Source organism: Volvox carteri, assembly GCF_000143455.1.
Source record: "Volvox carteri f. nagariensis unplaced genomic scaffold VOLCAscaffold_92, whole genome shotgun sequence".
Lineage (NCBI taxonomy): Eukaryota > Viridiplantae > Chlorophyta > Chlorophyceae > Chlamydomonadales > Volvocaceae > Volvox > Volvox carteri.
This window is the reverse complement of record NW_003307635.1, coordinates 181,937-197,657: the sequence shown is the minus strand read 5'-3', so window position 1 is coordinate 197,657 and position 15,721 is coordinate 181,937. Positions and strand designations below refer to the sequence as shown.

Here is a 15,721-nt window from a genome sequence, read left to right as displayed (position 1 = left end):
TTCGCTGGCTGTATGGCGGCCTCCCGGCCCTCTCAGCCGATGCCCGAATTTCGCGCGCCGCGCAGCGGCGCAGCTGCGACATGGCCGCAAACGGTTACCACGGCCGGACTGGCGCTGACGGCAGTACCCCCGCCAGCCGAGTGGCCGCGGAGGGCGTCCACTGCTGGCATGTGGCTGAGATCGTGGCGGAAGGTTTCCACAGCGAGTTGGAGGTCCTGGCCGGGTGGATGCGAAGCCCGGGGCACCGCAATATCATTCTAAGCCCCCACGGATCTCACATGGGCTGGGCACGGGCAAACTCGTACTGGACTCTCGTTGTGGCGGGAGTGTTTGGCTGTGTGGGAAGTGAATCAGCAGAGAAAATAACCTGTAAGTTATCAGTGCTGCAAGCTGCTGACAAAGACGAGACGGCGTTAATGCCGGCAGCAGCGGCGCCGGCTATGTCAGCAGCGGCGGCGCCGCCAGTGGCAGGAAAGCACTTTAAGCGCAGCGCCAGTGAGCGGACGGCGACGACCTGCGGGTCGCAGCGTGGCTTGCCACGGCCGCCATCGGCATTGCGGTCGCTATGGCCCGCATCGCCAGCGGCATCTCCACCTGCACCTGCACCTGCATCCACATCGCTAGCTGCGACGCCAATGCCATCGCCGGCAGCGCCAGCGGCGGCATCGTCCTCAGCGGCGCCATCGGCATCCATCTTGCCACTTTCCGGCGTGTACTGCATCCCCGTGTTTGACTTGTGCATGGATGAGGATGTGTCAGCTGCAGCGTGTTGTGCTAGCACCTGCGGACGGACCAGTTGGACCAGCAGCAGCAGCAGCAGCACAAGCAGCCGCCCAACGTCAAGCAACGGTGGTTTTGATGCCCCTACTTTGCTGCCGCTGCCGAGCGGTGGCCGCTGGTGCAATACCAGCCCCCCCCGACGGCGGCGGCGGTTCGAGTGGTTGCTGCCGTACTTCACCTACTGTGAAGGCTGTTGAGCGATTCGATGGCGTTCGTGCCGTACTTCACCTTGAAGAAGCAGCATTGCGAGAAGAGATTTGCTGTGGCGATGAACGCATCTATCCATCCGATATTCCTGTTTTGTGGCGACTTAACAGTAGTTTAGCAGCGAAATCTTGGAGGTTCCCCTGGCTTCATGCCTCTCACTAGCAGATGCCCAGGGGGTGTTCTCGTTCAAAAGCTGGCGGATGCAATGAGGGAGCTAGAGTGGCAGCGAGTTTCAACCGAGGGATTGTACCCCCATGTTCGGGGGTTTGTTTCTATGCTCGGGCGCGATTTGGAGTTGCCCGCTCTTCAGCTGGTGTTAGTTGGCGTGCAGCATGCGTGCATACATACCTACGGACAAAGAGGCAGACATTTGTACACGGGGGGTAAACTTAGAGCAAAAGCGATGCGAAGGTCGAAGAGTTACCGGGTTGCATTCAACCAACGTATTGAGCTCCATCGTCGGTTCTCTCGTAGGCGTTACGTGCATGAATGCATGTCTTCATTGGACAGGTTCCCGCAGGGTTCGTTGGACGAGTGAAATGGCAGGATGGTTGTACGGTAGGCCATATTTGGTCGTACAAATGTATGTATGCCGTCGGCGAAGTGGGCATCTGCTGGAAACAAGCAAACGACACAACGCTTCACTCATTAGTGGGTTCGCAGCAGGGGGGGTAATTTGAATTCATTCTAAAGATGAGCTCCTTGCTTTGCTTATGACAAATGCTAATAATAATGTTTTGTTGTCACTGCCGGGCTCCATCGCGGGAGTCAACAGGTCTGGCGTCTCTATGCAAAGGCGTGCGAGGTGCTTCCGGCGCCCAGCGGGGCGCAGGGTGTCCTTTTTTTTGTATGAAGGTAGCGTAATTCAAACTGCTTCGTTTTCGCTTGAGGTGAATGAGGTGACAAAGGAACCGAGACCTGATCAGTGGTGTGCTGCGGTAGGTTTGTAGGTCAGTATGTGCTGTCATGTAACCAGGAATGTATAAAGCACGTACGGTGCAAGGTTCGGCCCCATGTATCGCCCCATACGTGTCTGATGACCGCGCGTAAAACCTGAATCTATTCGTGTGTGCTTGCGTGTGTATACAAGTTCGAGCGCGCTGCTTATGCAAAATCGTTTGGGTTGTGGCAAGCGATGGGAGCAAGCGCATTGACACCTTATCGTCGTCGCTGTACATTTGTACAGTTTTATATACAACAGTGCTGCAGGGTTGCGCCCCTATCAGGAAAGCAAAAGAGAAAGATGCTGAAAACAGGGGAATGCAGGAGAGGCGGGGATTGTTAACACTCCTAAGCACTTTTTGTGCCTTTATCACGTGACGGCTGACGGTGGGTGCAAAGCGCCGGGAGGGTTCCACAGGAGCGATATCGCTGCCGTCGCATTCCCGTCGCCTTTCACAGGCATAACAAATGTCGCAGTAGGAGCCCAGTCGTGATGTAAGATATCCTCCTGGAGGGCCCTATCGCCGCTTTGGACGCCTTCTTGCCCGGTGTCCCGTTGCTAGACACGGTGGCTGGGTATCTGCAAGGTTGGTTACCAGGTGCATGTCCTGTGGTGAGCAGAGGCCCTCAATATACCTCCTCTGACTAGTGCTGCCTAGTGCTGCCTAGGGCTGGCTAGGGCTGGCTAGAGCTGCCTAGGGCTGCCTAGGGCTGCCTAGGGCTGGCTAGGGCTGCCTAGGGCTGCCTAGGGCTGGCTAGGGCTGGCTAGAGCTGCCTAGTGCTGCCTAGTGCTGGCTAGGGCTGGCTAGAGCTGGCTAGGAGGGTAGGTGGCCAGCAACCAAGGTGCGGACGTCGAGGGGAGGTTGAGCCGCGTGTCGATTCATGTAATTGTAGCCTCGGTACCCAGGTAGGATGTGTGTACGGGCGACGCACTCGGCCCTGTGGCGCCCTGTAGCACATACATTGTACTGTTGTTTACAACTCAAATACCGATGTCTGCTCACTCCAACTCATATCAACTTCACAATGCCGAGAAAAACCAAACTTCAAGTATACCTTACGTCTCCAGACGGCCTGGACTGGGCTCCTCACTCTTTCATGTTGCAATTACGCATGTGTGTAATTACGTATGTATATCTCCCGTTGATGGTATGGTAGGGAAGCTGACGTTTAATGATGCTTGTTTTGCCGCGTTACGCCCTCCGCGTTCAACTCCCTCAACGCCCTCCTCCTCTATCCTTTCCTCCTCCACCTCCACCCCATCTGCAGCATCCGCCTTCACCATATCCGCAACTCGCAGAACACCGAAAGGTCGGCTGTCCCTAGCGGACCATCACTCACCGCTACAGCTCCTCCCTAGCCCTCTTCCCGCACTAAACCGCATCCCACGCCGCCACGTGTTGCACCAACGACCACCTAACCAACCCAACCACCCCAACCGCAATACGCCCCATATATGCCACCCGCTGCGCATTGTCGATTGTCGTGACTGCTATTGCGCTGTCGCGGCTGCCGCCGCCGCAGCTGCTACTGCCGCCGTCACAGCCGCCGCCGACCCGACGTCGTGGTCGCTACCCCGGTTTTCGTACAACTGTTCCATGGCTGCCTGCGGTGGGTCAAGCAATGGCCGTGGGTGAAATTTAATTTCCTGCTTTTTTTGTGGTGGGCGGGGAAGGTCGTGACTGTGTGTGTGTGAGGGTGTGTGTGTAGGACGGGGTTCCGACACCCCGAATTGAGGGGCAGGTGGCGGCGGAGCCGGAGTGAGGACGCGAAGCCAGGAGGACATACATACAGACAGACAGACGTGAAACAAAACATGGTGTGACATGCGCGCAGACTCTGTCCGACGGAATGTCACACATCAAAGTGGAAACTCTAACGAACTAATAACGAACTAACTAACGGAAACCCGGCCGCCACACCTTCATTGATGGGGGGTGGGAAACGAGCGTCCTGCTGCAATGCTTTCGGGTTCGGTGCCTGCTGGGAGCTTGCGTGCTAGCGGACTGGGAGGCCGTCGAGGCGGACAAACATGCAGACGAACAATCAACAAATTGGAACGTTATAACGCCCACCTGGATACACATGAGGACGTACTCGTGCAGTACGTCAAGCGCCTCATTGAAGTTGCCGTACTGGACGTTGACTACCGGCATACCCTGTGCGTGTTGCCCACCGTGGATAAGGCCCCGCCACACAGTATTCGTTCCATCCGAATCCATCAATGGGCCGGTGGGGGGGTGGGGTGAAAGGGAGAGGGGTTGAAGACGAACGACCGGCGAGTGAATCAGATACCCGAGGTAGACGGGTACAGTCCAGGAGGAGACGAATGCGGCAACTGACCAGTGATGACTTCAGTAGTAGAGGGAGGGGAGGGGAGAAAGAGGAAAGGAAGACAGTGCCGGAGGTGGTTACTCCGAACTATTGCTATAGCTCGTACTGCAGCACTCCTCCTTCTCCTCCTCCTCCTCTTAATCTGCATTATCATATCCGGCTTCACCTCTCCCTCCCCGCGCGATAAATGTACGACTAGGGCAAACACCGCCACAGCCCTGTCCTTTCCCCCCCATCTCACCGCCATCTGAGCAACCCCTTCATTACCCTAACGCCCCCCGCCTTCCCCCCCAACCCCCGCATTGGCCCTCCTTCCCTCCTTCCCTCCTTCCTCCGCCACCTCCGCCGCCTCCGCCACGACTACACATTACATGGACCGGACCCCTGCTTCTTTCCGCGCCACCACCGACACAGGCAAGAGCACCAGATTGACCCATGGGTCGGCCCTCAAGAGCGGCTCGCGGCTCACCTGGCATTCAAAGCCGCACAGGTACCGCTGAATGGACTGGGCCCTCCGCAGCACCTCCTCCACTCCCGGGCCCTCGCACTCCCCACCGCCCACAGCCGCGACCCCCCGCCCCGCCAGCACCATGTCACCAGTGGCAATGGTGGCGCGGGTGCTGTCGGCGCCGCCGCCGCCAGCACCGCCCCCGCCGCCGCCAGCGCCGCCCCTGTCGTACACTGCCGTATTGTCCTCAAGAGCCAGACGGTGGTCGGCCTGCAGGGGCACGTATGGTGGTGGGTATGTGGTGGGGTCGGGTGTAATTTGGTAGTTGGATGGATTGTTACGAAGAGGCGATCAGGCGGAACAGCGCCAGTTCAGTAGCAGCAGTAGCAGCAGCAGCAGCAGTAGCAATGCCAGTAGCCGTAGCATGCCGACCAACAGCAATAGCTTATGGGGAGGGACACAAGGGCGGCAAAAGCCGCTCAGGAAAGTAATCAAGATAGGAGTCGCACACACACACACACGGGGATGTGCCTCCACGTGGGGGTGACGGACAGGGCCCAAGAGCCCATCTAACCTAAACTAACTGTCTGGGTGCCTAAGGGACAACTCGATTGTATCATTGCCACTCACTCACTCACCTCGCTCATTCGCAACACTATTGGCACGAAGAGGGGCGGAAGAGACGCCCCCCCTCCCCCTCCCGCTCCCCCTCCAGCACCTCCATCGGTGGCCCCGGCTGGCGGCTGTGAGGGTGCGGGTGCAGCTGTAGCCGCCCCTCCTCCCGCTGCCACATTGGCTGTAGCTCCCGCCGCCTCCTTTCCTTGCCCCACCTCCTCCACCTCTTGCGGGCACCCCTCCTGCTGCTGTTCCTGCTGGGGGTTGTGGTGGTGGTGGTGATGGTGGTGCGGCGCCTCCTGCGGTTGCCGTCGTTGTGGCCGCATGCAACCCCCCGAGTCCTGCTCGGGCTCGGTGGTCACCCAGGGGCTCCGGTCCGCGTCAGCAACTTCTGGTTCACGGCGGTCCAGAGACACCCGTTCCGCTACTACCACTGCTACCGCCGCCACTTCTCCTGCCGAGGCCGCGGCCGCCACCGCTGCCGCTGCGGCGGCGGCGGCGGCCGCATTCCGTCTTCTCGCTTCCATTGGCGGTATCACGGCACCGCCCTCCGTCGCCTCCTCCCCCCCGGGCACCGAACAGCCCTGAACCCGCACCCGCACCACTCCCGGCAGCGCGCCCCCTGCAACCCCCACATCGCCATGACCACCACCTTCACCACCACCTTCACCACCACCTTCACCACCACCACCACCTTCACCACCACCTGCATTCCCATCACCCGCACCCGCACCGTCCTCCTCGTCACCAGTATCTCCGGCAGTTCCGATGGCGGCACCGCCGCCCCTTGGATTGCCTCCCGGCTGCTCCTGTTCCTGCGTCAGCTTCAGCTGCTGCTTCTGTACGTGCTGATGCTGGTGCTGGTGCTGGTACTGGTACTGGTGTTTCGCCGGTGGTGCGTCCTGCGAAATCGCGTCCTGCTGCTGCCCTCTCCTCAGCGGCTGTAGCTGCTGCCGCTCCGGCGGCTGGGGCTGCTGTGACGGCACCAGCGGCGGCGGCAGTCCCGGCTGCTGTTGTTGTTGTTGTTGTTGTTGTAGCAGTAGTACGTCATGAGGCGCCAGCTGCAGATGAGCGGTGTGATGGTGACTCGGCACACTCACGTGCGCGGGCGGTGTGTGGGCGGCTGCAGCGGTGCCGGTGGTGCGCGGCGGTGCGACCCGGGTGAGGACGTGGGCGACGGGGGTGGGGCCGGCGGCGGTGTCGGGGGAGGTGGCGCAGCTGCTACCCGCGCGGCCTGGATTAGGGCGGTGGGTGGGACAGCAGCCCGCGTGAGTGGGTGAGTGGGTGGGTGAGTGGGTGGCCTTAAGGGGAGATCACACGATGACGATGATGATGATAATGATGAATGCCAAGACCATCAACTGCCGACGTAAAGCTAGCCGTGCACGTGTGAGTGTATGCGTGTGCGACTGTGTATGCGGCGGGAGGAGAAAATAAATCCATCAGTCGAGGGTCTCCAAAGGAGGATGGGTTCTAAGGACATCCCGCTGTCTAGCGGGGAGGGCAACCGGAAGCAGGACACCCACCTAGGGGGCCCTGCAGCTCCCCCACTCACTTCACTTCACCCTCCTCCTACTTCCCCTGCTCCCGCCTTTCTCTCCCCCCCCCGACCCCTCCCCCCCCCGAACGACCTTCACTCACCCGGCAGCCCCCCACGGTGTATTCGAGGTGAGGGGCTGTGCCGCGACCCGTGGGCCACACTGCCCATGCGGAGGATACCAGCCAGACTGCGGCAGACCAAGGGGCATACATACATACATACATACATACATACATACATACATACATACATACATACATACATACATACATACATACATACATACATACATACATACATACAGACAGACGTACATCAGGTCATAGCCAAGAAGGCGCCAGGAAGGGTGTTGCGCTCCCAACAACACGTTGAAGGCCCTCTTTGAACTCCTGTCTGTCTCGTCTTGATTTTGTCCGCTTGTACTGAATCTCTTACTGCTGCTCCTCCTCCTTCCTCCTTTCCAAGCTGTTCCCATCTCAGCGCCGGGTTCGAGGCCCGCCCCCAACACACACAAAAAGTTTTTTCTCATTGTCGCACCTGTTCCTGACGCTGAGCATATCCATCGAGGAGAGGCTGCCGTTGCGACAGAAGCCCCTTCCACTCACATCCAACCCCCCACCTTCCCGGGCGGGTGACTGCTGGAGATGGTACGGCAGCGGATGAGGGAGCGCCTGGGGAGGGGGGCCTGGTGGCCCCGTCGCCGTCACTGCCGCTGAATACAGCAGCTGGTGGCTCCGAGACCGATCCGGACGCCGCAAGACTGGCGGCGGTGGTGGCGGCGGCGGCGGCGGCGCCGCCGCCACGGTGTCCACTTCACCACTTGGCGTGGTTTGTGCGGCGGCGCTAAACATGCTCCCGCCGCCGCCGCCGCCGCCGCTGCCGCCGCCATCGTCCCCCCCATCAGCCCACTGCAACCCACTGGGCCACCGTACTGCCCTGTCCGCCGCCGAATGTACGACCTCGTTTTCCGCCGACGGATCCCCTTCCTGCAGGTCGACGGGTGCCGCGGCGGAACTGTCAGCGGTGAAGAGGGCCGGGTGGGATTTCGCCCGACGGAGCGGCGGAAGCGCATCGTTGAGATTATCCAATGAGGTTGGCGGCGGCGGCGGCGGCGGGGACGGCGGAGTTGGTGACGCGCCGCGCAGCGGCGAGCTGCCGCCGCTGACGGCGCCGTCAGTGTCGGCGTCGCCATAGTTGTTGACGTCAGACGCTCCATCGTCGAGGTCGTCTGGCGGCGCACGCGGGCTGCTGCCGCCGTGGGATGACACCCCGCTCCACCTGGATAGGCAAATCATGCGAACCACCTCTTCTATCAAAGGGGGATATAACAGGGGGATATAACAGGAAATTCACCTTCACGGTGACGGCCAATGCAATCACCACACAACTAACAAACACGACAGGGGTGATGCGGAAATGCATTGGGGGGTGCTGCGGGAGGCCGGGCGCATAGCTCATTCATTTTTTCACCGCTGCCGACAATACACCGGCGGCGGCCACTAGGCCAAAGATTAGACTGCACGCCGGCCTTCACCGCTACCCCCTTTCCTTCAGCATCGATTGCACGCAAAGGCACTCACAGCATGTGTAACCGTGTCGTACAACAACCTGCCTGCCGTACCTACATCGCTCCAGGCTGTCCCGCTCATCCAGCTCGCCCGCCGCCGTGTCAACCGTCAACCCCGGGGCCGTGGCGGGAGCAGCTGCGAGACATGACCCGTGGGTCAATGAGACTGCGTGTTGCCGTACGCGTCCGCTCTCATCGCCGTCTCCCCGTTCCTCCAATCCCCGATGCCTCTCCGTAGCACTCGATGTCATCCCCGAAGGAGGTACGGCCCCCGCCCCCGCCGCCGTCGGCTTCGGCGGCGTCGCCACCGCCGCCGCGACCCTGACCTGCGGCGCTGCCGAAGCCGACGGACGGATCTGTGATAGCCGCTGCGGCACCGCCGTCGCCGCCGCTCGCAACGCCGCGCGCCGCCGCCGCCGGCGCAAAGCGCTGCCGCCACCAACACCGCCACCGCCGCATCCGCTTCCACTTCCGCTCCTACGCCCGTCCTCGTCCTCCTCCTCCTCACCGTCTCGGGAATGCCCTTCCTCCCCCGCCTTGTCAGCATCCTCCGCCCCCGCCGCCTCGCGCGTCTTTCCCCCCTCGCCTCCTCCCACTTCCTCACCCGCGGCCCCCCGCGGGATCTCTCCCAGACTGGCCCCCGGGACGTCGCCACCATTCGCCGGGCAGCCCCAAGACACATGCTTTGCACACGTCCGCGTGTACGGCAGCCGCGGCGGCGGCGGCGGCGATAGTTCCGGCTGCGGCGACTGCTGCTGCCGCCCGTCGGATGCACCCAACGGAGGCGGCGATGGCTGCCACCGTCGCAGCCCCCACGTCGAACCGCGGATCTCGCCCTCCCTTTCACTGTCGCCGCCGCTGCCGCTGCGTCGATCGAGTTTCTCCTCCTCCTCCTCCCCTTCATCAGCACCTCCCGCACCATCAAATGCCGCTCCGACGACGACAGGCACGGAGGCGGCTGCGGCGGCTAAGTCTCCCCACCCGGCTGCACTGCCCTGACTCACCAGCTGGGGCGGCGGGGAGCGCTGATCACTCCGGTTGCTGCTGCTGACGGGTGTGGCTGGCGGGGGCTCCACAGGCAGGATGACGATACCCAGATCCTGATAGACCCCCCCCGTTTTTGATGTGGGTGACGTAATGTCGTACATAATGCGATATGAAGACGTGATTTGGCGGCGGAGCGGGAGAGGGAGGGTGAGGGGGAGGGGGAATGAGAGCGTGACACACATGCAAAGTGTCAGTGCTACAACACAGCAGCGAATCGGTGAACGCAATGGAGCGGAATAGAGGGGAGGCGGGGAAGTGGGTAGGAGGGGAGGGCGACAGAAATCACAGGGAAGAGCACAGCCAAGCTAACATAGCGCCACACTGTCTTATAAATCCTGACAACAAAACCTTGTAAAACCGATCTAAAACCGATCTAAAACCGACCTGCAGCTCCCTGAGCAGCTGCCCCGGATCCAAATGGACGCCCTCCAGGATCAGCGGCTTGCCGTCCTGGAGGGCCTTACAACACACAATGGGCATCGGGGGGGAAAGGGGGGGAGAAGGGGGGGAAGATGAGCCACGAGCGGGTGGATGAGAGCGGGAAACGAGGGGTAAACATCTGCATAAGAGCATATATACATACACACACGCGTGTGTGTGTGTGTGCACAGCGGACAAAAACCCTCGAGTGCCGAGCTCATGGGGACCCCGGGGTTGCGGGGTACACGCACGTATCGCGGCCCAGGGCCTGGTGAAGGGCCATGTGGGGGGGCATGTCAGGTGCGAAGGGGGGCATGGATGGATGGGCGGATGGATGGACGCACACGTACCAACATACGTTAGCTCAGCACACCAGGCTGTCGACATCCCTGAGCCCCCGACATACATCTGGCTATCTACTTCCCCCCACTCACTTCACCAGCTCCCCCTCACCGCCCCCTCCCCCCTCCCGCCGCCCTTCCGGAACAACCTACCTTGTTAAAGTCCCCCTGGAGTGCCCGCCGTACATGGCGACACTCGCTCTGAAACTCCGACAGCAACCAGGCATCCATAGACGTGCTACTGCCGCCGCCGCCACCGTTGTTGCCGCCACCATCGCCACCGCTTCTGTCCCAACCATCGCACAACTCCCTCTTACGCCCCTCCTGCAGATCCCCTGCGCACTTCGTCCCAACCGCTACCCGCGTCGCCGCCACTGGCTTTGCGGCGGCGACGCAGCCATCGCTACACTGGCGGACGAATGCCGTACCGCTGTCGCCGTTGTTGCTCTTGTTGCTGACGGCGGCGCCGTCGCCGTCGCCGCCACCTCCACATCCCTCTGCTGTCCCTCCAGCGCCTGGCGGCGGTGAGAATTGGGCATCTTGTCGTACCGGGCGTGGGTTTTCTTCAATGTCCCATGGGTCGCGGGTGCTGGCCCTGGCCAACCCAGTCGCCGCTGCGTCCGAGGCGATGGTGAGGTCGTTGCTGTCCACAGGACGTGACCACGGCGGTCGGGGACACAGAGGGCCCCCAGCACCACGTCGCATGAGCTGCGGTGCGGTGCGGTGGAGGGCAGGGTAAGGGGGGAATCGAACGCGGGCGGGCGGAATGCAAGCCAGTGTGTTTTTTAAAATCATCCAACTACCTAAACTGATCCAATCTGACAGGTAACGCGGGGGCTTCGTGGCAGTCCCCAGCCTTCGCGAGCCCCCCGATGACCACCCGACCACTGTTGTGGTGTGGTCCACCCTTCACCTCACCCTTCACCTCACCCTTCACCTCACCCCTCACCCCACCCCACACCTCTCACCTCACATATGACATCTGTTTGCAACACATTGGGCATGTTGAGCCGAGCTGCCAGCTGCTGCGCGATCGTGGACTTGCCTGTGTGTGCGGGGGGGTGGGTTGATCGGAGGGGGTTTGAAGCGGGAAACCCGCCTACAGCGAAACGCAGCTCGCATGCGGCCATGTGCTGGTGTTTGATGAACTGAGCCGTGAGTTGTAAGTGGGGCCGTGTGTGCATGTATGTATTTATGTATGTATGTATGTATGTATGTATGTACGCATTTGAAAACGTGGCATCGGCACCGGGAGGGGTGTGTGTGTGTGGGAGGTTTAGGGCGGTGATGCGAGATACAACTTGTTGCGGGGAGAGTGGTCTTGGGTAGGGCCGTGCGAGCGGAGTTGAACAGAAGGGGACGCGGCAAGGAAAGAGGCGTTGGAATAGAGAAGAACGCAGATCCTCCATGTACGGCAGGATGTCGTACAGCTGTATATCCGTACATACATGTTACACTGCGGGTTTTTTTCCCCTTTTGCCCCCTTCTGGGCGTATCCCACTCACCCGTACACGGCGCGCCGCATAGAATGATGACCAGGGGTTGCCGTAGTTGGTAAAACTCCGACACAGTACGATAGCAATCAATGTACGGCTGGCCGTACCCTTTTTCCCGCATGAGCGAAAACAGCGTCCCCTCCAGCTCATCCTGAGGCGCACACGTGCGCGGCTGTTTGCATGCATGGCGTGCGCCTGTGCGCAAATTTCGGGAAAGTGTCTATCCGTCTGTATGTCTGTTTGTCAGTAGGCATGTTTCCGGTAAGTATGCGGGCAGCGGAAAGGCGAGTGGGCGATTTGGCGCTGTGACTACCGCCACCGCTGTCAACCGGGGCCCCCATTGCTGACCGCAAACCGGCTGGTGACGCTCCACCCAAGGCTTCCGGGGCCTATGTCGCCAAATGACACGTCGACATGCGTGCACGGCACCCTGCGCGCTCAGCCTAATCGGCCTAACGTTTGTTGCGAATTAACGCTGCTTTACCCGAATTCCTCAGCCCCAGGCTGCATCTTAGAACTCATACCTTGTCTTTAATGTCATATTCTCCAAATAAAAACGCAGAAAGTGCAGTAATAGACGCACAGACAGACAGACTGCCCATTTGGAGGCGGCTTTGGGCAAGGCCTCCATGTTGAGCCTTCCCATCAAAAATACGCGGGCCCCCTTCTGCCAGCCTATTTCTCATGCGCTGTTTTACACGTTTTCATAAGGGCATGGTACGCACCTGCCGTACAGTACGACATAGCTGAACAGTGTCTTTCGTACAGTGTCTTTCCTCTCCTTCTCACCTGGCTAACGCTGAGCTTGTCGTGATCTACCAGGTGCTTCTTCAAGTCCAAAGCAATCTTTACTGCCTGTGTATGGGAGTTCGATTTAAGGACGAGATGTTGGGAGAGGTGGACACAACCACCTGCAGGGTTCTAAACGCGGTGATACAGGTGTTGCTGGACCTTTCTGCCGTACGCGGGTAACATATTGGTTGATACGGCGTTCTGGGACAGGCAGTGCCGCCTGCCGTACACAGGGATTATCACAGCAATCTGGGGGAGGGCGTGGCCGTGGTGCGGGCGGGCACGCTGGAACTAAAACGCTGAGCCTGGCTTAGCTTGTCTGGCCCCCCGGGTAATGACATGCTTTAGGCAGGACAAAGAGGGCTTTAGCATTTCATGATGCCGTTGGGGCCGTAAACGTTGTTTTGTCGCCCATACACGACTTGCACGTGCGCGGGCAAAACAGGCTAGCCCCGATGACGTAAGGTGGTTACCTTCGTGCTCGGAATCTTGGTAATTGTGAGGCTTCGACTGATGAGGAAACGCGACAGGATGTAGTAGTGGTCCCGTTTGTCACCCAGCCAAACTTTAACCTGCGCAGGATGTGCGCGCGATTTTGGCTTCTTTCGCCCTCAGGTTGCAATCTCAGAAGCCATTTGCACCTTGTGCACATCATATTTTGAAGACACAGCCCGCTTTCTTGTGTTCTGCGGGAGCACCCTGCTGCTAGAAGAGTATCCACTTCTTAAAGGCTCATCCTCGCGCCTGACCGTGCTTGCCATATCGAGAACCTAGGGACCTGGTAAATGATAAATTGCCGGAACCAACTGCATCCTACGTTGCATCAATAACTTGACGAGGGCTGACGTTTTTCCGGCCTTACGAGACCAGGCTTACAAATTACGGGACGCCATATTGGAGGTGTCGGTACAGAGCACTTCATCATTTCGTGACAACGGTGCATACAGTAGATAACCAAAACAGAATATGTCCCCATAGAAATGGATCCTTGGATCCTTAACTGACTGAACGGGTTCGCCGCATCCTCTCGTGTGCAAAACAAAGGATGAATGATTACCAGGCGAGATTGCCCAGACTATATCAGTTATGTGGTAATCAAAGAATAAGACACGAAGATGTAAGATTCTAGGAGAGCAATGTGACATGCGCGTTATTCCAACACCGTGGGAACTTCATTCTTATCAGCCCGCTACACAGTTACGGTGCATCACTACAAATGCATGTTTAGAAGTGCACATACAAAGTCCATCACCCAACGTACACAACAAACTTTATTGGTTCAAAAATTCCATCAATCTTGCACCTGTGCCGGGCCACACCGCCATCTAACTCGCGGCCATCATGTTGGCAGATGTAGCTTACCACAGCGCCTCTTCTAGCTGTGCCAAGGTATCGATACGTGCAGCTCTCAGAATTTCGAACTTTGTGCAGAGATGCACAGGTCACGGCACCGCACCGCTCCAAACATCGCCGCTGTAACCAACGCCTCCATCCGCACTTAGGGTCCGTGCCCTCGCCTCTTCAACCGCCAACGCCGCGGTACTTCCGCCTTGTATCCTGCGGCTTTCCGTCCACCGCAACGCGCCAGTGTGCCCATGTTTGCTCCTGGCCGTACAGTACAGAATCCTTGAGCGACGTCACGGCCCCTGACCCGCGGGTCATTGTACCAATAGGCGAATCCCCTGCATATGTGCATAGGCGAGTGGACCCCGAAGAGACTCATGGCAGCTTGGCATGCATAGGGGATTGGTATGCCCGTAAAAACCGGCTGTGGGGCCGGCTGTCCTGTCCGTGCCAGGTGTGCAGCACGTGATGTCATTACTATCGGCTGTTACCGTTAACGCCGTCGGAAATGTAGTTCCCGGCTCCACAGCAATTGTCAGGAAATGCCAGGTGTTCTTATGGTCGCAGAGACAAGCCTAATGTTAAAGCTTGTAGGAAGAAGCTTACTGGTTTTTGCAATCGTGAACGTGACCAGAAGGCCCTGTCATATTCTGTCCAGAAGTCCTCCTAACAATGGACAGATGGCGGCCCAAGCGTCTTACCTGTGGGGTTGGGCCGACTGTCCAGAGCGGAGAGAGACGGTGCATTAACCTGTCCTAGCCCAGCTTACACTGCCCTGCTCTGACATCTCTCGACCCGCATTTACTCTGCCCTGCCCTGCCCTGGCTGCTGAATCCGATATTGAGTTCCGGAGGCACCTGGACGGCCCGCCCACCCACTCACCTGGGTGTCTCATCGTGGATGCGGGCGGGAAGCCCTTTGGCAGGGGGTCGGTGGCGCCGTTCGGCTGACTGTGTGCCGCCTGCAGGGTCCTCACATGCGCGTTTATGGTCTCCATCTGCTCGCGCACAGCCGGCACTCCCTCCGCCAGCTGCGGAGGGAGATGGTTTGGCGGGGAAAGCGGGAGCAGGTGAAGGCGAGGGTCGCGCTTTTTGGAAGGGTGTTGCTCCGAAAATGAGCGGGCGTGTGACATCCTGCTTCACGGCTGAAGGCACGACAGGGCTGGTTGGAAAGCTGTGGAAATGATGCGGTGTGCTTGTGACGGCAGCCTTCGAAGCAAATGGGCGCACTTCGGTCCAGAGTTTGGAGCCGTGGGAGGGCGCGCAGCCTTAGTACGGGCACGTTTGGTATTTGCGTCGTTGAGGGTTAGGTTTGCACATGCAGGATGCAAAGCCGGTCTGTGCTGTGCAATGCCTACACCTCCGAAGTGCAAAGGTGTAAAGTATCACAGGAAGAACAAGCAAGGCCGGAGGGGATGCGCACGCGGGTGCGCTGGACACGGCCGGAGTCAAGGTTCCTGCGGGTGGGGTTGCTCCTGTGATAACAGGCAACCCATAGCTACTGCTTCTGGAAGCAATATTGGCTTATAATTGGAAAGCACACCTTAACCTTACCTTAGGCGCACTGTATTCATCAACGTACTCCGTTCGCCACGTCCGAAGGTGTGCGACTGTAGAGCCATGTAACTGCACTTCGGGCCGGCGATCGTTTGGCCCTAGGATTGACATGGGTTTTGACGGCTTAATAGGTCCTTCGACTCTCCAGAGACTGCACTTGGGAGATGTCCAAGTTTTCCCGGATTTGCAGGTTGAGGTGTAACTTGTGAAAAAGTGCAAGGTGCTGTGCGGGCCGTGCAATTAAAATATTTTAAGGAAATAAAGAGCTGAAATTGTTGACTCTCCCATAAGC

General features: G+C 59.2%; 1 protein-coding gene across 1 annotated transcript; it reads right to left on the bottom strand.

Annotated features, from left to right (window-relative positions):
• Positions 1-32: 32 nt before the first annotated feature.
• Positions 33-15,652, bottom strand: VOLCADRAFT_121712 (uncharacterized protein; the record flags this gene model as incomplete). Its single annotated transcript, XM_002958335.1, has 19 exons — positions 15,427-15,652; positions 14,756-14,903; positions 14,063-14,211; positions 13,003-13,101; positions 12,527-12,592; positions 11,747-11,888; positions 11,210-11,286; positions 10,395-10,949; positions 9,865-9,939; positions 8,447-9,533; positions 7,404-8,094; positions 6,968-7,053; positions 6,427-6,560; positions 5,542-6,387; positions 5,350-5,454; positions 4,733-4,981; positions 4,005-4,088; positions 368-781; positions 33-215 (listed from the first exon to the last, which is right to left on the bottom strand). The coding sequence occupies exons 1-19, from the start codon at positions 15,538-15,540 to the stop codon at positions 33-35; spliced, it is 5,304 nt and encodes a 1,767-aa protein (XP_002958381.1). The 5' UTR covers positions 15,541-15,652.
• Between the last annotated feature and the right edge of the window lie 69 nt (positions 15,653-15,721).